At 37.5% G+C, this 23622-nt stretch overlaps 1 protein-coding gene across 5 annotated transcripts in view; it reads right to left on the bottom strand.

The window, feature by feature from the left end:
• Nucleotides 1–23622, bottom strand: part of LOC131431871 (voltage-dependent L-type calcium channel subunit beta-1) — a 478431-nt gene that overhangs the window by 438625 nt on the left and 16184 nt on the right. For all 5 annotated transcript variants that reach the window (XM_058597809.1, XM_058597812.1, XM_058597802.1 and 2 more), the window contains exon 2: nt 21892–22279. In XM_058597809.1, the coding sequence (XP_058453792.1) occupies nt 21892–22002 (111 nt within the window). In that variant the 5' untranslated portion in view covers nt 22003–22279. The remainder of the gene's footprint in view (nt 1–21891; nt 22280–23622) is intronic.

Raw genomic sequence — 23622 nt, 5'->3', positions numbered from 1 at the left:
GCGTCTCTTGGAGTATTTTTTTTTGCTTAGCCTACGCCTCCCGGACATACTTGTTGGTCGGACTTCGCCACCTCGTCTTTATTTTAAAAAGATCGGGTTTCGTCTGTCGCGAGTGTACTCGCGTCTCGTCTCCCAATCCACTGATTTTCTTATTCAAGAACTGTGTACTGTGATACTAATTAAACAAAACCATACATCAAAAACCCGCCGCTGGTGTTGCATCACCCGGTGGGTATCCAGATACCGAACGCGGTTGTCAAGGAAACTTTGAGCGTTGTTTACTTCTCCATAACAAACAGTTTTAGACAACGATTTATTCAGAGTGAACTCACTCATTCACCTGGATTTCAACTTTTCAACGATGTCATCAACTCATCTACCACCTGGAGGTGGCCTACCGCCCTGTCCCAGCCAGTCTTTACCATTGTATCTAAATTCTGGAGATGTAATTGACTCGCAAACGCTGCTGATGCATGCTATCAATGATACTGATGGAAACACTCGTTCCTTACCTAACAATCCCTTCATCATCTTAAATACCTTCAGACAGAATCTCGGAACGGATCCCACCAAAGTAATAACAGCATCGAAAGAAGCACGTGGTACTCGGTACGTTCTGCGCACAACATCAAGAAAAGTGTACCATGCCCTTTGCAATATAAAACAACTTAGTGATGGAACACCAATCGAGATAATACCGCACCCAACACTCAACAAGGTGCAAGGTGTTATCTACGATCTTGACACAATAAATATTTCGACAGACATCCTTCTTAGAGAACTTACGGAACAAAACGTCGTTGAAGTTCGCAGAATTACAAAAATTATAAATGGCGCTATTACTAATACTCCTCTGCTGGTGCTTTCTTTTTCGGGTTCTTACTTACCAGAAACAATATACTTAGGGCTTGTTCGTATATCTGTTCGCAAGTATTACCCAGTACCCATGCAATGCTTTAAATGAGGAAAATTTGGACATGGTATAAAAACTTGCACGCAACAGGAGGTTTGTCTCAACTGTGGTGTCAATCATGAAACATCTCGTGAAATACCGTGTCAATCTCCTAGTAAATGCATAAACTGTGGAGAGAATCATCCTGCTAGATTCAAGAAATGTTCGGTTTATATTAAAGAGGAAGCGATTATCAAAACCAAGGTTGAGAAAAACATCTCTTTTGGCGAAGCAAGAGCATTGGTAAATAAAGAGCACAGTAGAGTTCCATACGCTGAAATCTTAAAAACAAGAATAACTCAAGGAACGGACGATCGAGACAGAACCATCGATATTCTTCGCGAGGAAATAATTGTTCTTCGAAAACAAAAGCAGATAACCGATACCAAAACAATCGATTGTAAAAATGCAGAAATACAAAAACTAAACATTGAATTAGCGGAAGCAAAGAAACGCAATGAAGAAATTTTGTAAGAAATGGCAGCCCTTCGTAAAGCATTCATTGAATTTACTAACAATCATTCTCCAAGCCATAGTACAGCTCTAACTAATCCTACAAAAACACCAAAACAGAATCCCCTCACGAAAATCTTACCCCCCAAATTACTGGATTCTACTTACGCTGACCGTCGACGTAATAAAGCCTCGGAACGAAGAAGAGATGCTAAATCTCGCAGTCCTCTTCAAAGTAATACTAACTTCGATAGTGCCGGCTCTAGTTCGTTTGTAAATGTTAATTCTATTATACACACCGATCAAATGAACGACTTCTTTCTGAGCGACGATCAGATTCCTATGCACAAATAAACTCAACATCAAGTAAACAAAGTAGTAGTCCGAAAATTGACGTTTGCAGCAAAAATATTATTCAGTAATAATAAACATCAACCTCAAGAATAGCCATAACAGCCCATTCCTTGCGTCGCCCCTGTCCTGGGTTGTGCCGGAATCATCCGATGATCCTCAGGCGGCAGCCGACGCAAGGAGCCCGGGCTTTTCCCGGGTAAGTTTATTAAATACTATCGAAATACAAGATCCATTTGCTGCCGCTAATTCACCCACAGGACACTCAAATTTTTCTGATATGACAAACGAAACTATTCCACATTCGACATCCCAACAAATCTTCAATGACTCCTCATTGACTTACTTACCGATCTTGGAGAAAATTGAAACCAGTGTCAAGACTCGTTTCAATAATCGTAACCATAATATTGGATATAGAAGCAGCACTTCCACCTCCATCATTGATTGCAGCTTGAGCCCTTTCCTTGCGCCGCCCCCATCCTGGGTTGTTCCGGAGTCATCCGATGATCCTCAGGTGGCAGCCGGTGCAGGGAGCCCGGGCATCTCCCGGGTAAGTTCACAACATTCTAACGACTTACAAGAACCATTTGCTGCTTTCGGTTTTTCCTCAGGCCGCTCTACTGTTCCAATGTATGAAAATAAACCGTTATTCCAACCCTTCGAGATTAATACTCCTCCAGTTCTCTCACATGTTCCGGAGACCTTTGATGAAAACATAGTCTCGGAAGCAGAATTCAACGCCAACAAACCTTTCAATCCTTCATCTCAGATACTAACGAACCCCCTATCAGTCCCCCTACCAGTTTCGGAGGGATCAGAGGCTGATGAGGAGACCTTCATACGAAATCAACTACCAGATAGCAGATGCACTCTAGCGCTACAGTGGAATACAAATGGAATTCGAAATAATCTTGCTGATGTACAGTTGTTGATCAACCAGTGGAATCCTATATGTTTAGCACTACAAGAGACTCACATAAAACAAGATATTAACCTTAGCCCATGGCTTGGATCCAATTACTCCTGGGAAGCAGCCCAAGGGAACAATTTATATCAAACAGTCGGAATTGGCATCCGTACTGATATCCCTTCATCAACGGTGAACTTGGACACAAGATTGATTGCTGTAGCTAGAATGATCCATCTACCAATAACACTAACTATAGTCTCTATTTATATACCAAAGGATGTAAGAAACGTTGGAATTGAGTTACAACGAATCATTAACCAGATCAAAGGTCCATTCCTTCTACTCGGAGATTTTAACGCCCATCACCACATGTGGGGATCAAAAAAAGATAACTGCCGTGGGAAAGAAATTGCTAAACTTATAGAAGACAATGACGCTATTGTCCTTAATGATGGAAATACGACCTTCATACGGAGTACCACGAAATCAGTTCTAGATCTATCCATTATATCGAATACCATAGCAAGTTACTGCGGATGGACGGTGCTCAATGACATTTGTAATAGTGACCATCACCCTATTGTTCTACACTACAATTGGTCTCCTCAAACCACATCCCGCCGTTCTCGTTGGCTGTATCAACAAGCCGATTGGAACAGTTATCAAGAAAAAATAGCCATTGCGATCGAATACGGAACTGTTTACAGCCCGGAAAGTTTATGCAAAATTATCAACGAAACAGCCAAACAGTGTGTACCAAGAACATCAGGTGTTCCTCCAAAACGTGCCGTTCACTGGTGGTGCCCTGAAGTGGCAGCTGCCGTAAAATCTAGACGGAAAGCACTTCGATTACTCCAAAAAACCGCAATCGATGACCCCCGTAAAGAAGAGAGAGCGACTAATTTTCGCAATGCTCGTAACCGTACTCGCAAGATTATTGCCAATGCAAAAATGAATAGCTGGAACGCTTTTCTCAATCGAATTACTCCCAATTCCTCTACCGCTGAGATCTGGCAGAAGGTAAACGCACTTAATGGAAAAAGAAGACATTGCGGATTCACCCTTGAGATAGACGGTATCCACACAAATGTTCCATACACAATTGCCAACGAAATGGGCAAATATTTCGCTTCGCTGTCTGAAGATTCGGCACTACATCCGACTTTCGTTCAGCATAAAAGGACAGCAGACAGTACCCCTACGATATTTCCACCTGACTCTGAACAAATCTTCAATAAACCCCTCACAGGGATAGAGCTTAACTTCGCTCTTTCAACCGCCCACGGTAAGTCAGCAGGTATTGATGGAATTGGCTATCCCTTGTTAGACCACTTGCCTCCAGAAGGTAAAAAGGCGCTATTAGATTGCTTGAATGGTGTGTGGGAAAATGGTAAACTACCTATCAGCTGGAAGACTGCACTCGTTATTCCAATTCCTAAGAAATGTGAAGGTACAAGACAGGCTGGAGACTTTCGCCCAATTTCACTTCTGCCCTGTATCAGTAAAACAATGGAGAGAATCATTAATAGAAGATTAATGGCTTTTCTTGAGGAAAATAGGTTACTTGATCAACGTCAATTTGCTTTCCGTCAAGGTATGGGAACCGGTATTCATTTAGGATCATTTGGAGAGATTTTACACCAAGCCTTAGATGATAATTTACACGTCGATCTAGCCATACTAGATCTAGCTAAAGCTTATAATACAGTGTGGCGAGAAGGTGTGCTGCGGCAATTACAGCAGTGGGGAATAACTGGAAATTTGGGAAAATTCATACAGGATTACCTTCATGATCGACGTTTTAAGGTTGGAATAGGCGGCTGCCAATCTGAAACTTTCCAGGAAGTAAACGGCGTTCCACAAGGATCAGTTTTAGCAGTTACACTGTTCTTAGTCGCAATGAACTCTCTATTTGCTGTATTGCCTAAAGGAATTTTCATATTTGTGTATGCAGACGATATCATCATAGTTGTTACTGGGAAAAGTGTCAAACGGATCAGACGTAGATTACAAGCATCAGTCAACGCCATTAGTACTTGGGCACAATCTTCAGGATTTAATATATCTGCCTCCAAGTGTTGCATTTCACACTGCTGCAATTCCAATCATCGAGCCGAAGGAAATCCCGTTAAGTTAGATGATATAAATATTCCTTTTCGTCGTCAACCAAAAATTCTCGGAGTAACTATCGACAGAAAGTTATCGTTTCTACCTCACTTCCAAAATATCAGGAAGGACTGTGAAGGCCGTCTACGGCTCATACGGACTATCAGTAGCCGTCACCCCAAATGGAACCGTCAAACTGCGTTAGGGGTAAGCAGATCTTTGATCAACAGCCGAATATTTTATGGAAGTGAATTAACATGTCAAAACTGGAGCGGTATGATATCCATACTCGCACCTTTATATAACCGATCAGTACGTCTTGCGTCGAACCTACTACCGAGTACACCAGCTAGTGCTGCCTGCGTTGAAGCTGGAATTCTGCCTTTTCAATGGTTGGTGGCATTCATGTTATTCAAAAGTTCAATAAGTTTCCTGGAAAAAACTTCAGGCGGCGAATGTTTTCTATCCCGATTGGCGAACAAAATATACCACCGCTACACCGGTTCAAACATGCCTCCCCTAGCACGCCTACACTCTGTCCGCAAACGTGAGTGGCACAAGGGAGCTCCTAACATCGACCTGTGTCTTTCTAAATCAACGAGAGCTGGTTCATCATCTAGTATTGCTAGATCTAACTACCTACAACTGATTATGTATCACTACCCTTACCACATGCAAATCTTCACCGATGGGTCCCGTGCTAACAATCGAGTTGGAGTAGGAATCAGCGGAATCGAAAATGGAATTGCATTAAAGATGCCCTCTCTCTGCTCAATATTTACTGCGGAAGCTGCAGCAATATTATACGCCGTTACTAAGAAGCCATCAAATCAACCAACACTGATTCTATCCGACTCCCTATCCGTTCTCACCGCTCTTAATACTGGAAAATCTCGTCATCCATTTATCCAGGCCATCGAAAACCAGTGTGATAATGATACTACTCTCTGTTGGATCCCCGGACACAGCGGGATTAGTGGTAATGAAGATGCCGATCGTTTAGCCAATTTGGGTCGGATTTCTCATAGTACCCTATATAAGAAAATTCCCTCTGTAGATCTAGTCCGCCATCTTTCATCAAGAATTAACGACCACTTCACGCATACATGGAGGAACCAAATAGGCCACACACAAAAAATAAAAGGATCCCTTGCGAAATGGACTGATCGTGACAAACGTGTAGAACAGCGCGTACTATCTCGCTTGCGCACCGGACATACACGAGTATCGCACTCTCACCTTTTTTCAAAATCTCCGCCATTATACTGTTCAACATGCAAAGTCAGGTACACGGTTGAACACCTTCTTATCGATTGCATCGAACTTCAAGATTTACGTCAATACTACCAACTTCCGTCATCCATCAGGGACGTACTGTCCAACGATCCAGTTGCAGAGAATACTCTATTCAGTTTTCTTAAAGACGCCAACAAGTTTCACGAAATTTAATATCGACCGTTTCCTTTGCTTCAAGTCCACGGCTCAACTGACGGGGATATTTTCCACGTCCTATTGTCAACAAGTACTGCTACAAGAATCACCAGCTCAGTAACATCAAAATCTAATGGGAATTTCATAAATCATAAATAATTGAAGATCGACCAATATGAAATGTAATTTCAATTACCCCCCGGTGAATGACCGATAGGTTAAAACCGGGCTAAAATAAACAACTAACTAACTAACTAAAATTGCGATATCTCCGTTAAAAATGGACGGATTTTAACACTCTATGGCTTGTTGGATAGCTTTTACCGTGCGGAATCTAAGTCTGAAAACATATTCTGTTCTCAAGGTCAATTGTGACAGATACTGTCAAAAAACTGAAAATTTTGACATAAACGTATAACTCAAAAAGTAAACATCCGATCTCAAAACCATTTAATAGCGTTCTGGGTGACGGGGAGACCTTTCATTTGCGACTAGTTCGATCAAAATCGGTCCAGCCATCTCTGAGATCTCGACCTCTTAGTTGACAACACACATACAGACACACACACGGACATTTGCTCAGTTCGTCGAGCTGAATCGATTGGTATATGACACTCGGCCCTTGGAAAATTTTTCGAAAATTTGAGCGAATTCTATACCTATTTTATATATATATATATAAAAAAGAGGTAAAAAATATACGAGCGTTAGGCATAAATTAAGGTGGAATTTCACAAACATACCAAAACTACTTAAACAGAGTTGGATTTAATGAAAATATAAGTAAAAATTACAAAATCGTTAGCAGCAAATTTGATGGGTAGAGGAAAAGGAAGATGCTGTGATTTAGGATGGAAGATAAATCATAACTCATTAGATTATTTTCTTGAGGAAAATTTCAAAACATCCGGTTTAGCTTTGATGAGTGAATATGTGTGTCCCATTTTCATCGATTACACCATTTAGAATGCCTTGCTATATGGCTGAAGCCGAAAATTCCCAACCATCGCAAACATATTTGAATTGATGCATTCTTGATTTCTGAAATTCGATATATTCATCTTCCACGAATGGGAACCCTAATGTATCATTTAGACTTTACTTACAATTGACAATCAATCAATGTTGAAAAAACGCAAAAGCAATTTTCTTTCGCGTATTTTCGCTCAAACTCTTTTTTCCTAAGACTGTAATTTGCCCCCTCAATGCGGAATATTCAAAATATCTCATGGCTTGAGTTCAAATCGACACTAAAATTCTGACATACCGTTCCAGTTAACGAATTTGAGTGAACGCCACTCCAAATCATGAGTTACGTTCATTGAGCGCGTAGGTGAGCGACGCCTGTCCAGAGTACAAATGCCTACTGTGATTCAATAAAAACAAAGAAGTCGCCCTATTCACTAATTGAGAACAGACTGAACTTCTAATGAGGAAGCAATTTTCGATATTTTTCTTAGTTCTCAGTAGATTTAAATAAAATAAAAACTGACATAAATTCCTTAACAATTAGCTTTACTAACAAATTAACTATTGCGCAGTTGTTGGGAACCACCCATGCCCAAACAAACAATGATGAATTTAAAATAATTAAAGTCGAAACAAATATCCAACTCATTTCCGTTCGAACTCAAAATTCAGTATTTAACGTCTTCAGACGTCAAATCATAAAGCAGACCTCGCCGGGTAATCAAAGTACTTTTGTTTCTCCGCAGATCACGACAACTTTGGCAGAAGTGGAAAAAATCTCCAAATCGCAAAATTATGTAAATTAAATCGAACAAACTTCGGTTGTGTTGACATCACGTTTATAGTACAAATCGTTAGAGCGGCGTGCACGGATTTAAGTGGTAAAAAGTGGTGGAGTGAGCGGAGTTTTTTTTGGTCGACCATATTGACCGTGTATGCATTCACAAACATACAATAACAGGTGAGGTAAAAATGGGGCTTGACCATTGACTAAAAAAAGCGTCAGCCACCAAACCGCAGAGGATCAACTTCAGTTATTCAAATTTTGACATTTGTCCGAAAAATCGTTTTGACCATAAAAACGGCCTTACGCAAGTTCAATTCGATTATGATTTTATGGATCCCACGGTGCGCATTGACTAACTAACTAACTAACTAACTTCGGTTCGGGCGGATGCTGCGCAGATGTACGTTACTTCAGCCTTTGGCACGATGAAGGCTAAAACGCGATCGGTAAGTAAACCAACGATCGATCCGTATGATCGTAAAGTTTCTGTTTCATGGTTGATAAGAATCCTTACCAGTTTTGCGGTTCGCTTGGAGAAAATCATAAATCTAGTCACAATCTGAAGGTTGTTCCGTTTTTTTTTTAAACACATTTAATCTAAAGTTGGGTAATAAAAGACAATAAAATAAGCTGTTTTTCGAAATTAGTCATTTCGAAGTGTGATCACTAGAAATGATTACATTTTTATTACTTCGGATGCAATATTTATTAAAATTTGTGTTGAATTCTGCTCGATTGCGGTTGTGTTCAACAAATCGATTGTAGTTCGAAATACGAAATACATCTAAAATAAAAATAATTTTTTTGTCTTTGTCGATGTAAACTTCAGCTAAATTAACTGTAAAGTTAACGATATGACTTTACCAACATTGATTTGTAAATTTATAAAAAGGTAAATTAACACAACTTTTTTCTAAGTGTGCAGTTCTACTCACAGAAATTTCAACGCAACTCAACAAACCACCTTATATCTAAACAGTACATTTTGTCAGTATGGAGTATAAAATTTAGTGTAGCAGAAAATATGGTATCAAGCAGTTCGAAAGTGTTAAAATTTTTAAAGCCTTTTCCACTACAATTCACGTTTTTAATGTCGGTACCCTTCAGAACTTCATAACTTAACATGAAGTTCCGATTTGTTTAAAATTTTGAACACCGTTTCTGAATGTTTTTCAAATTTATAAATATGTTTATTTCTCTTTTTTTTTCTGTCGTTTTCTGTATGTTTTCATCTTTTCTCCGTCTTATTTCCATTTTATTGGAAATAAGACGTAGTAAAGACGAAAACATACAGAAAACGACGGAAAAAAGAGAGAGAGAAAAACGTTCAAAAACAGTATTGTTTTCCTATTTTTATCATTTTCCGTCTTTTTTCCGTCATGTTTTCTGTCTTTTTTTCGTCATGTGTTCTGTCTTCATCTGTCTTTTTCCGTTTTTCCCATCTTCTTCGCCTTTTCTGTCTTTTATAACCTTTTCCGTTCATCTTTTCTCTCTCTTTTTTCCGTACATTTTTCGTCTTATTTTCTTGTTACCGTAATTTTTTGTCTTCTTTCCATTTCTTTTCATATATTTTCCGTCGTTTGACCGTATTTTTCGGAGTTCATTCCTTTTTTCCCTCTTTTTCCAGTATTTCGGTTTTTTTTTTGTTTTTCGTCTATTTGTCGTCTTTTTCTGCCCTCTTTATCCCGTTTTCTTCATCTGTATTCGTAGTTTTGCCGTCTCTTTTTCGATGTTTTTCGTTTTCTTCACCGATTTTTATTTTATTCCGTCTCTTTGCGTCTTCATTTAATCTTCTTTCCGTTTGTTTATCACCTTTCTTTCATGTTGTTTCCTTTTTTCATCTTTTTCCGTTCTTTTTTTGGCTTTTTGCGTCCCTTTTTTCTGTCTTTTATCGCCTTTAATTCTGTTTTGTTACCATTATTATTCCAAAATCTTTCTGTCTTTTCTTCCGTCTCTTTCTTATATTTTCCTGACTATTTTCCATTTTCTCATGACTTTTGACTTCTTTTTCCAGTTTCTTCCGTAAATTAACCGTATCTCTTTCTTTTTTCCGTATTTTTCCCTCCTTCAGTTATTCAGTATTTTTTCGTCTTTCTCCGTCTATTCTCAGTCCTTCTTTCTTTTCTCCGTTTCGTGCAATTTTTTTTATCTGCAATCGTGGTTTTTCAGACTGCTTGCGGTTTGTAGATCTTCGAATTCGTTGCGTATATTTTCGTCTTTGTCATTTTCAGTCTTATTCAGTAATTTTCGCTTTCCATTTCCTGGTTTTTTATCTTTTTACGTCACATTTCGTCTTGTTTTTTTTCGTGTTTTTTCTAGATTTTTTTTCCATTTGTCCTCTGTCTGTTTGATGACACTTTTCTGAATTTCCCGTTGTTTCATCTGTTTGTATATTCGTCCTTTCCTGTCATTTTTCCGTCTATTTCATTAAATTTCCCGTCTCATTTTCGTTTTTTCACTATCTTCTTCCGTTTTTTCGACTTTTCATGTCTATTTTTCGTTTTTCCATCTTTCACCACCTTTTTTCGTGTGTTTTCTGTCATTATTACCGTTTTGTTTCCGACTTTATTCCAAGTTCTCTGTGTCGTTTTTCCACCCTCTCCCGATTTTTTTCCGTTTCTTTCCGTAGTGTTTCCGTCTCTTTTTCAGATTTTGTTTGTAATTCTACCGGCTCTTTTCCTTTTTTCTGCATATTTCCATCCAACTATTCTCCACATTTTTCCAGTCTTCTTCTGTCTTCCTTCCTTTGCTCCCTATATTTCAAAAATTTTTATCTTCGTTCGTGTTTTTTCCGGTTTATTTCCGTTTTCGTTCTGTTTTTCTTCAAATTCGGTCCGTATATTTTCGTCTTTTTCTGCATTTTTCTGTTCTTTTTTTGCCATTTTCAGTATTTTCAGTAATTTTTCCGTCTCTTTTCCGTATTTTCGGTAGTTTTAATTCTTTTCCTGTCACCTTTCGTCTTCTTTTTATTTTATTTTTTGTATATCTCGATTTTTTTTCATTTTTCATCTGTCTATTTTATGTCTTTTTTTCCACACTTTTTCAAATTTCTGTTTTATATTTTCGTCTTTTTCTGTCATTTTCCTGTCTTTTCTAGTAATTTTCCCAATTTTTACTATCTTTTTTTCGTCTTCTTCCGTCTTTTTTGTCTTTCTCCATATTTCCCGTTTTTTCCGTTGTTTTCTTCCTCTATTTCATTTCGTTTTTTCCACACTTTTCCATATTTTTTTCGAATTTTTCCGTCTTTCGTCTTTTCGTCTGGAAAAAATATGGAAAAGAGACGGAAAGATTACGGAAGGAGACGGGAAAAAACGGAATTTGGTTAGAAAAAGATGTAAAAGAGACGGAAAACAAGCTGGAGAACAAACAGTTAGAACTCGGAATAATAACGGAAACAAACGGAAAACACTCGGAAAAGTCAATAAGAGACGAAAAAACGAGAAATAGATGTGAAAAGGATAAAATATACGGAAAAAAGTGGAAAAAAGACAAAAACAAACAGAAACAAAACAAAAAAGAGGCGGTAAGAAGTCGGAAAGTAGATGAAATGATGTCGGATGAAGCCGAATTAGGGCGATAGAAACAAAAACGACTGAAAAGTGGCGGTAAAATTACGGCAATACATAGAGAAAACTAGAAAAAGACAAAATAAAGACGGAAAAGAAATGGAAAAACACGAAAAAAAACTGAAATAACCGCAAAAAAAAACAATGGACGGCACAGCGACAGAAAATATACGTAAAGAAATGGAAAAGGACGGAAAATTAAGGAAACTATGAGGATTATACGTAAAAAAGATGGAGATGGAGAGGGTTTCCGTCTCTTTTCCAGTTTTTGTTAGTAATTCTGCAGGATCTTTTCCTCTTTCCTTCATTTTTCCATTCGACTATTCTCCACCTTTTTTCAGTATTTTTTCATCTTTTTCCGTCTTTCTTTCTTTGCTCCCTATATTTTAGACTTTTTTTATTTTCTTTAGTGTTTTTTCCGGTTGATTTCCGTTTTCTTTCTGTTTTTATTCGAATTCGTTCGTCTTTTTCCACATTTTTCCTTTTTTTTGTCATTTGCAGTCTTTTTCAGTAATTTTCCCGCCTTTTTCTGTAACTTTTCGTATTCTGTTTTGTTTGTTTTTTTTCGTGTTTTCTCGATTTATTTTGTTTTCCTCTGTTTCCTGATTTCCGTTATTTCATCCGTCTATTTTACGTTTTTCTACACAATTACGTATTATTACGAATTCCTCCGTCTTTTTGTCTCTTCGTCTTTTCGTCTCTTCATCTGCAAAAAAAAAATCGAAAAGAGACGGAAACATTACGGAAACAAAAACGGGAAAAACCGAAAAATAATCAGGAAAAGAACAAAAAGAAATCAGACTAATAATGGAAACAGAACGCAAAAAAGACGAAAAACATTAGACAAAAGGCGATAAGAGACGGAAAAAACGAAAAATAGAAGTGAAAAAACGAAAAATTACAGAAGAATATGGAAAAAGACAAATCCAGCCAGAAACAAAAAAAAGAGAGGGTGAGAAGATGAAAAGTAAATGGAATGAACATTTAGGGGTTAGCCAAATTTTGTGCTAGGGCACATAACCGTTTTTATTATTTTTACGTTTCGTCTTTGACTCATCAGTGCAGAGCAGTTCAAATTGAACTGCTTAGTGCTAAACTCCGTTGCAAAACAAAAAGTGTTCTGTAAGTAGCAGAAACTTTACGTCTGCTTAGCGGTTCAAATTGAACTGCCGAGTTTAGCACTAAGCAGTTCAATTTGAACAGCTCTGCACTGATGAGTCAAAGACGAAACGTAAAAATAATAAATGGAATGAAGACAAGATGATCAAGACGAAACTGTACGGTAGAAACAAAAAACGACGAAAAAGTGGTGGTAAAATTACGGCAATAAAGAAAAGACAGAAAAAAGTCGGAAAAGAAATAGAAAAACTCGAAAAAAGATTGAAATAACCGAAAAAAGAAAAATTTAAATGGACGGCACAACGACGGAAAATATACGTAAAGAAACGAAAATGGATGGAAAATGAAGGAAACTATGAAAAATATGCGTAAAAAAGATAGAGAAAAGATGAACGCAGGAATGAAAAAATTGACAAGATGAAAAAACGAAAGACAAAAGACGCAAAGGCGGAAGTAATCTTCCCGTCTCATTTCCGTCTTTTTCTGTACTTTTTAAGTCTTTTTCCGTCACTCTTCGTCTACTTTTTGTTTTTTTGCCGTGTTTGCCCGACTTTTTCTATTTTTCCTCTGTCTATTTTACGTCTTTTTTCCACACTTTTCCAAATTTTTTCGTCGTTCCATCGTTTTATATTTTCATCTTTTCTGTCATTTTTCCGTCTTTCTCCGTATTTCCCCGTTTTTTCGTTTACATATTTATATATTTTACGACACTTTTCCATATTTTTCCGAATTTTTCCGTCTTTTCGTCTGGAAATAATATGGAAAAGAGACGGGAACATTACGGAAGGAGACGAGAAAAAACGGAATATAGTCAGGAAAAGATGTGAAAGCGATGGAAAAAGACGGAGAAAAGACAGAAAGAGCTCGGAATAATAACAAATAAGAGACGGTAAAACAAAAAATAGACGTGAAAAGACGAAAAAAGACAAAAATAGACAGAAACAAAACGGAAAAGTGGTTACGAGAAGACGGAAAGAGACGGATTAAGACGGTCGAAACGAGAAACGAGGGAAAAGCGGCAATAAAATTACGGCAAAAAAGTGGGGAAAACGAAAAAAGAGGGAATAAAACGGAAAAGAAACGGAAAATCATGCAAAAAGACTGGAATAGCCGAAAAAGGCGGAAAAAGACGGCAAAAAGATGGAAAAAGACGAAAAGAACTGGGAAAAAAATCGGTTAAAAAGACGGAAAATATACGGAAAGACACGAAAACAGATGGAAAATGAAGGGAAAAATACGACAGGGAATGTTCGGAAAAAAGATGTACGGAAAACGACGAAAAAAATGCAAAAATGAAGAGAAAGAGAAAAGACGAAAGTAATTTCTCCTTCCCATTTCCGTCTTTAAAAGTCGTTTTCCGTCACTTTTCGTTTTTTTGTCGTTTTGTATTTCCCCGATATTTTTACTATTTTACGTGCTCCGTCTTTTTCCGTCCTTTCATCTTATTGTATTTTCGTTTTTTTCAGAAGTTTCCTCGTTTTTGTTTTCTTTTTTACAATCTTTTTTTCATCTTCTTCCATGTATTTCCAATGTTTTTCCTTTTTTTTCGTCTATTTTACGTTTTCTCGTCTTTTCGTCTTTCGACTTTCCATTCTTCTGCTTTTCCTTTTCACGTATTTCATCAGCTAAGTTATTTTATTTGTGCAACTGGAAGTCCGATCACAACCGAAAACAAAAATAGTAATAAATCGAATTGAGCTTAAATACTTCATATAGGTATTTTTTGACCAAAGAGAAACACACTTGGACAAAGCATGGAAAGCTCCACGCAAAGACATCCGAGCTGAAGAGTCGTAAAAATTCGTGATTCCCGAGTTTTATATCGTTTTCAAATCCAACATTGATTAGGCATATTTTTCTCGCTTTACAATATCGCATCTTTGCTTCGGGACGAACGAACGAACGAACGGACAGACGGACGGATGGTGACCAGTCTCGTACGCAGCCTCACTTATTATCATTTGTGTCGTTTTTCTTTATTCCTTTCCTTCAGCCAGCTACAACCAGCTTAGTTACCTTGGCAGCAGGAATTACCACACGGCATAGCGGAGGTGTCCGATAAATTAAAACCATAAAGCAATAAAATTTCAAATCGAAAAGTTTTTACCGAAAAAAAACTCTCTTAACGAAGGCATATCAATAATAAGCAGTACCCGGGGATGGGCGGGAAGAACACCAGAAGAAGACACTCAATTTATTAGAAGCTCTCTCTCTCTCTCTCTAGCTATCCTAGCCTAGGCAACATATTTCGTTATTTTTTATCAAAATATTTCTATCAATAAATAAATTCGTATTATAAATTCTCTCTGTCTCCTTCTTTCCTTCCTTCCTTCTAAGGCAGACACCGAGCACAGCATCTTTCTCGTGGTCCATCGGACATCGAGTGAACGGGGGGAAAGCAGCAAAAGCCGGATTTGTTAAAATATTCAAATAAATTGTACTGAAAGAAACGACGAACTGAGAGTCTCAGAACCTCCAGCAAAAGACACCAGCTTCAAATTAAGCAACTTTACCACTCTGATGTTTGAATCTTGCCGCACTACATTAATTATACCCCTCTCTCTCACTAGTGGGGTACAAGTGTTCAATGATCATGAGAGGATGGGGGGTGATGACCGAGAGGGGGTCCTTCATTTAGTATACATTCGATTTTTGTTCTTCTTCTTCTTCTTCGGTTGGGTGACGACCGATCCAAAAAAAAAACCCATAAACCGAACGGTCACATGGAACGAAATTTAAAATAATTGTTCGATATTAGATTTCAGGTATCCCTTTTCCTCTCTCACCCTCTCTCTACAGGCGGCTTTCCCGGCTTCACCTCTACTACCCCGCCCCAATCCACTCGAGTTATCCAACAGCCGGACAGATTTTATGGTCATTATAAAGCCGCGCGATCAGAAATAATGTATCTTCTTTCTTACGGCGGAGGACTAGTTGGCGACTCGCCAGTGGCCATCTCTCTAGCAAGACGGTCTCATTTACATGAAAACATGAAGAAGAAATGCTGGAATTAATGTGAATGTGATAATTTAAATTGTGATAACGTGGGATGGATTTTTAGTTTCTGTTGAATTATCATAATGGAATTTTGTTTAATGATTTGTACCTTGAAGTACGGTTTTTTTTATCAATATAAAGCGGTAAAGTGGAAAACATTAATTTTTTTCGAACTTGTTATTCAAAGGAAACCAAAAATAAATTCATCAATTGAATCCCATTTAAAACCATAAATTAAATTATACTAACCAAAGTAGCAAATCGGAACTAGTTTTAAAAAACTTAGTATGAATTTATGTTCAAGCAAAAGGGCAACAATTACGCATATTTCTATCGTTATAAAAAAAAGCCTCTGTTATTTACTATGTTGTTGGTGACAAGCTGTAACAAATCAGTTCGCTTTCATATCTCATCCAAGTCAGTCGATAAAACAAAACCGCTTACGTTCGGAACAGAAGAAACCAAGTACAGTATTGTGTAGTGAACAATAGAACGACCTCGAAAATGAGTGAACCAAACGAACAAAAGCTACCGCGGACACGAAAGAATACAATTGTTGTTGACTTCAGGCAGTGCAAAATTCGACCTTCGGTGCGAGAACTTGAAGTTTTATAAAGAATTGGATGCAATTCAATTCGCAAAAGACAATAATAATGTGCACGACGCGGAGCACGAAAACATTAAGTACAACATTCCAGTATATATGGAAGATAGTGCTATAGAAGTGCGTGTGCATGATCTTCCCTCAAGCGTCACCGATTCATATATTCGCAAAACTATGTCCAAATACGGTGAGATTCTCTCTATCAAAGTGGAAGAACTTTTTCCCCGGTATTCTAAATGGCGTACGTTTGTTACGCATGCGCTTGAAGAGGCCTATACCTTCTTATGTGACATTCGGTCAGAATACAAGAATCCCGTGCAAATCACTTGTTACCTATGACAATCAGATGGCCACATTGCCAAAAAGCTGTTCACTACGGTAAGCCATGTGATAAACTGGTCAAGGAGACAACCACACCAAAGGACAACGGTGCTTCCTTCACACCAACCCCAAGCAACCCCAGTCACCAACAACAGTGAAGCATCCCCTTCAACGAAACCATCCAACGTATCCCCTATAGAACAAAGTACACCAACCAGCAACTGCAAACAATGTACAACAAGACGCATCTACAGCAACTAGCAACGAAATCAACAACAATACCATCGATGCGGCAATGGATGACGAGACGAACCACGAATAAACTGCCCCTCAATCCTCGCAGGTGGGTAATGGAAGCTCCTCTCTCCCTAGAAAAAGGGTGACAACGAGATCCAACTCAAAAAAATTATTTAAAAAATCGGCTCAATCGGCCACGTAAAGCTTGTACGCAAATAGGCCTGAATAAAAATATCTTTTGAATAAAATAAAAAAGCTGTAACAAATTTGCTTGGAAATAATTTATTGTGATTGTATCGTCTGGGGTAGATCACGGGTGTTATTGGGATAGGGACGGTAATTTAACTAAGCAAAATGAAACCACGGAGCTTAGGTAGAAACGTGATCACTGATATAAGTCAACTTTATTTCTTCAGAACTATCTTTTTCGATGCGGTACGTGTGACCGGTCAGTATGCCAGGTAGAAATGAAGAGAACCAAGGTACCAAGTATCAAAGGCAATTAGAGATATAACGAGCGTGAGAAAATCAGCTAATAGTATTGCCACCAAATCAGCTAATAGTATTGTCAACAACGGATTAGATTGGGGCGCGTTCACGAACAATTTTAGGTGGATTCTGATTTGAATTCAAATTAAACTAAATCTAACAGTGATGTTGCGTAAAGATCAATTATTCCAGATCAGTATGAGTATGAGATATGACTATAACTGAATGCCGTGGCGCCCGAGCACAGCGAAGCATGCTCGGTTCTTCCCTTCTATGCGGTATCTTTTTCGCGGTTTTCATTACATAGTTGAATGTGCATGTCATTTTTATAATCTATTTTCCTGGTTAAACCTTGCCAATGAATAAACAATTCAATATGAATAGAGTGAAATAGGTATTTTAGCCTACTCCAGGAAGTAGTTTTATTGTATTGAGAATTTAGTATATTGAGACTACAAAATATGACCAAAACTCTGAGCAAGTTTTATTTGTCATTATCTTAGGGGGGGGGGGGGTAATTATTTATTCCATTTTGATTCTACTATTCTTCACGTTTCGTCTTCGACTCGTCAGTGCAGAGCAGTTCAAATTGAACTGTTTGCTGCGAAAACTTAAACAGTTCAATTTGAGCCGTTATAACGAAAATCTGTGACATTGCGCTTCAGCGCAATATAAAAATTGTTTCGCAAATAGCGTTTATGTCTTCACGTCTGCTCAGCGGTTCAAATTGAACTGTTTAAGTTTTTGCAGTAAGCAGTTGAATTTGAACTGCTCTGCACTGACGAGTCGAAGACGAAACGTAAGGAATAGTGAAATCGGTTATGTGCCCAAAGCTTTCAGCCAAACCCCCAAATAAGCATCCTAATTCGATTTTTGATCACACCTCTTTGCTGAACAGAAAAAAAAGTATTAGTTTTTTCGAATATTTTCTGAGATTCGTACAACTCTTTCTATCTCTCTCTCTCTCTCTCTCTCTCTCTCTCTCTCTCTCTCTCTCTGAAGAGTGTTTCGCCTAAGGGGGGGTCATAAATTAAATATTTTATGTTACCTAAAGAGAATTTGCCGTAAGTTTTAGTTTTCTGCTTATAAGGAGTGTATTAAAAATAAGCTATCCATAAATTTTCTTACAAATTATGAAGAAAAACGATATTTTATTCAAACTAAAAATTGATCCTTTCTTGTACGCGGTTAAACTTGAGCATAATGAAAACCGGATGAAATTTAAGTTATTCCATCACGAATTTTCGAACTTTTGATCGAACGCTCTTCGTCAAGTTCCGGACAAGTGTTGCATCGCATTTTTTGGACGTTTGAGCCCAAATTTTTTTGCATGTTCCCAGCTGCCTTACCAGTCTTCTTGAAGACCCTCTTCACGATTGCACAGTAACGTTCGATGGGTCGAAGCTGAGGGCAATTTGGTGGATTGATATTTTTTTAAACGAAATTTACACCCTTTTCCGCAAGCCAATTGAGAGTGGTTTTGGTATAGTGAGCCGACGCTAAATCCGGCCGAAACAGTGTAGGTGTACTATGCTTCTTATATAAAGGCAGTAATTTCTTCTGAAGACACTCAGATCGATAGATTTCTGCAATTATAGTTCCGGTAGTGTAAAAAATGGTTGACATCAAACCACAGGAACATATTGCTTGCCATACCAGTACTTTTCGACCGAATTTCTCCACTTGAATCGACCTGTCCGCATCGCTCACATCCTCCCCAACTACGACAGTGAACCCGGGTAGGTGTAAATAGCAAACAAAGGTCAAAATAATAACAAATTTTACCATCATATCTTGGCTTGATGTTTCTATGTTGTCAGAGCGATACTTGATATTTTCGTGATATTTCATCAAGGGATCAAGACATTGTACAATATCTGTTCAACATCAAAATTAGTTATAATATCTTATTTCGTTATTGATGAGCTATTTCAATTTCATTACGTAAATTGACCCAGTAGTTTTATCTTTAAATAAAATACCATTCAATAAACTGCATCAGAATCAGATAAGAGAAATACTTGAGAAATACTCTATTCTAAATGCTAGAATATAAAATAATTAACAAATTCATCTTCTATAAATATTTTGTTCTTGGTTTGATATTACAATGACAGAATTTATTATTTTATTGCTATTTTCTCATGCAGGCTCTGTTATGATTTTTGATATTTTAACTCTTATTTCAAACTAAATAATGTTAATTTCTACCAATGAGATGTTTGATTTTAATGACAGAATTTGGTGTTGGTTTGCAAATTACTTCTACCCGGGAAGTATTGTGGACCTGGAAGGGTTTTTGAGTCCTCCTTTACATAAAACTCATCGTCCATCAAAACGCATACATCCGGACACTGCAAAAGACGCGGATACAATTTTTGGGTCCGCTTCTTCTGTTTATTTAAATTCTCTCCAATGTACGAAATACAAACGTCAAAGGCAATCGCAAGTCACTCGCAAGATTCGCAAGACAGGCAAGCTTACTGGGATTGAAAGAGTTCAATTATTTTGACATATGAGTTCTAAATATGGGAACTCAGCAGAGTTACTAGTTTAACATGCCAGTTTAATGGAGGACCGTCTAGTCTATATTTTCGTTTATGATCAAACATTGAAGTCAACGTTTGTCTACGAGGCGGGAGTGGGGTTTTTGCCTAAAGCCTACGTAGTTTCGTAATTATGGTTTTCAATTTTTCAAGAAATTCATCCTAAGGGGGGGGGGGGGGGCATCCTCCGAATGATGCTACTGAATGAACTACACAAAACATTTAAATTTAGTTTTTTCGAACGAGAGCTCCGAAAAAAATCGTAGTGTTTTCAAAGCGAATCGATTTAATTTAAGACGGCATCAATTTTTGTCGGAATTTTCTCTTAATTGACAACCTGAACAGCAACACTGTTTAAGTTGCTATGAACTAGTTACCAAGGAGCGCTATAATAAATAAACAAATCATTTGAGAAAGATGTGAAACTTTTATATAAATTTAAATTTTGTTTCGACGTTCTTTTTAAATTTGCGCCGACCACAATAGTACAATAACCAAATCTGGTACTAGAAGTAGTGTTGCGACAGAAAGGCGTCATCCTATATCATCCACAGCTACCCATTAGCTCTATCTGCAGTGTAGTCATCTAACTCATCCATGATGATGGTCCTTCTTTTTAGAAATAACACATCACTTTTGCTTAACATATTGTCAACCAACCCGGAAGTTAGTACCAGTCGTCACGAAATGAAAATGAGACTTCATTGTTAAATTTTATTCGACACTCTTTACATTCGACTACTTCAACAAGTTCCAGCAGCCTTACGGTAGACCGTAGTTACAGTCTGTTTTCTGTTTGAGACACAAATAATCAAATTATTTGAAGGAGACCTGTTTGTACTGGAGGCTTTCGATGTGCACCTCAAAACCTATAATTTCGATCAGATTTAATGTACTGAGAAATTTGATTCCCGTGCTGTTCAAGTGCATTTCATATTCATCAAAGTATACACGCACTTTGCGAAGACCTCAAATCACTGAGAGTAGAAGTAGAGGAGTTTCCAAAATATGACAGCGCATTGTTTCACAACATGTATGCTGATTAGCAACGAGGGTTGAACGATTTGGAACAAGGGGCGAATTGAAATGGTTTTACTTTAGAAAGTCATTAGAAAATAACAAATATGCTTTCAATACTAAATTCTGATGATCGGACTGATAAAAAGTTTCGCAATGACGGATTGAATGACTACAAAACTTAACACTATTTGAAAACTCATTTACATAGCAAATAGTCATTATAGATCTAAGTATGGTTACGTTGAACTATTTAACAAACATCCATGAATATTGAATTGTCTGGAAGTCATTTTTAATATGTTCGAGCACCAGCAAGCCTTAACGAAGACCTCTATGCGATTAAACTAAATGATAATTCCACTCGAGGCAGTTTGTTTTGTTTATATTTCCCAAGTCTCCATTATGCAGTAACCAAGGTTATGGTAACTGTTATTTAAAATCAATAATCTATCAACTTGTGTTGCCAGTTTCAATAGTTTTTCAAGCGATTTCGTTTTTACATTACCAGTTACTGACGGGTAGTTAAATTTGCGATACAGTTTCGATAGACGAGTGGCAGGTCGTGTCGTCGGCTAAATCGTGCCACTCTTGCAATTCAGATCCTGCATATTTTTTGTCCATTGTCTTCTATACATTTTTAAGAAGGTTTTCGTTATCAAGCCTTGAATGTTGCTGAGATTAAAAGAAAAAAAAATAGCAGACCAATAATTCTCTGTTCTAACGCTTTGACAGAAGCGAAAAAATTTCGCGTACGCCTACTACGATTGCATAGGTAGCATTATCCGATTATTTTAAACAGTTCCTAAACTAAGTAATTCAAGCCGCATGAAGTTTTCATCAGATTTAATTTTTAAACAAAAAATCAATCAAAATTTGACAAGTAAGATCCTTCAATCCAATTTTTGCTGTCATTAATCATAATTCATACTACATAATTCGGTCATTTTCATATTTACTCGCCGAATTTTCCAAATCATATGTAAAAAAAATACATAACAGTCAGTCACTCAATTACTATCAACAAACTCACCTGCAGCTGCAGCGTCTCCTCGAATCCGTCCGGAAACTCGGTACAATTGGTATCCAAATTCTGGGATAGCGAAGGTGTAAGATGATGTCTCGCGTTCATCCCAACCACCATAGACTCGGAAAATGGTAGCCGTGGATTACGGGATTACGACTTCCTTTGATCAATTTTCAGTTATTCCACCGCAAAAACACACACACGCACACAAACACTAATAGCTCCCCCCCTTCCACTGTAATCCTGTAAACTTAAAATGTGTTTGGTTCCTTCGATGATCCTTACACATTCATGTGCTGCTGAAAATGGTATCACAACGACGAGACGATTTGCTATTTTTCTTGTGTGTTCATTCTTGAATTTTTAGTACTTTACACTAGCACTTGAATTGAATCTAAATTTAGGTGGAGAAAATATGTATAAATAAAAAATGGTCATGGTCAAACAGAAGATAGGCCTACTATCACCAGGTGCAACTTGTGTGACTTACTCGTTTCAGCCCGCAGTCTGTCAGATGGAAGCATCTACCACTGCAAAGAGGTCACCGTTGTGGTGGGGTTTTTGGCACATAGCACCAACGGCATGTTTTCAAAACGAAACGCAGTTATATTTTGCTATTGTAAATGCCTTCAGTGGCATAATTTTCGGTTTAGATTTACTGCTTCCAAGTACGGTTAAATTCAGAAAATTGATAAAATTGGGTAAAAATTCAAAATCTTTTTATTTTCAATACTCACTTTGTGGGAATTGACATTACGTGGAAGGTAAGAACATCGTCTCAGAAATCGTAAGAACATGTGAACATCTAAAATACTCTCGTGAAAAAATTGAAAGCACCAAAATTACTTCACTTGGTTTTTACCGTAGAGTGATTCTGGTAATAAGGGTTGGATTCTTTGGGTTTTGTGCATCTCGGGATCGTCTTATTTTTTACTACACTAGATTGGTCTTTGATTCGGTCGCTCTAGACGGTACCGACAGTATCGAACAAGACACGAAAGTGAACTGACTTCGTGGAGTTTGTGAAACTTGTACATAGAAACTTTATGTTACATCATAAAAATAGCTAGGCGGTGGTTTAAAAATTCTTATAAAATTAAACTGCAATTTCAAGCCACCAAATTTACCAAGACCATAGACTTAGTGTTAGTGTTGAATCTGCTCTAGATCATATCCGCCATTTTGCTTCCGAACAATCGAAATATTGCGGATTCCTTTTGCGTCTCTCAGAATTAAATGTTCGCGGAAGACTTAATTTGTGATAAAGCATACTAATCTTTGGAATATTAGCCGGGTGAAGTTTTGCATACAGCTCAAAGTCGTTCGTTCGTGTTGTATTGAATCTTATATGACGAATAGAAAGAAAGTACTTCCAGTAAAGTTCTATTTTGCTTTAACCGATCTTTCAAGACAAATATAGTTCAGTAAATTGATTGGAAATCCGATTACATAGGAAATTTGGATTGGTTGTGTTCAAGTCAGAAACAGATATCTTCAAAATTGTAGTATGAGAAAGGCTTCATTACACCAGTAGGTTATACCCGGTGAACGACCATTATTAGGCTAAAACCGGAGGTAAATAAACGATATAAATAAAATAACACCAGTAGGTGTATTAAAACAAGTTTTTTTTGTGTACACATAAAAACATTATGAAATTTACAGCTGAAGCTTGAGTTTCTCTCAAAATGTCAACGTAAAATTCCAGACACAACAAAACTTTTCAGAACAATCGTA

The sequence above is a fragment of the Malaya genurostris genome, chromosome 2 (assembly GCF_030247185.1).
Source record: "Malaya genurostris strain Urasoe2022 chromosome 2, Malgen_1.1, whole genome shotgun sequence".
NCBI classification, from domain to species: Eukaryota; Metazoa; Arthropoda; class Insecta; order Diptera; family Culicidae; genus Malaya; species Malaya genurostris.
Note: the sequence above shows the minus strand (reverse complement) of the source record. Positions and strands in the feature narration are given on the sequence as shown.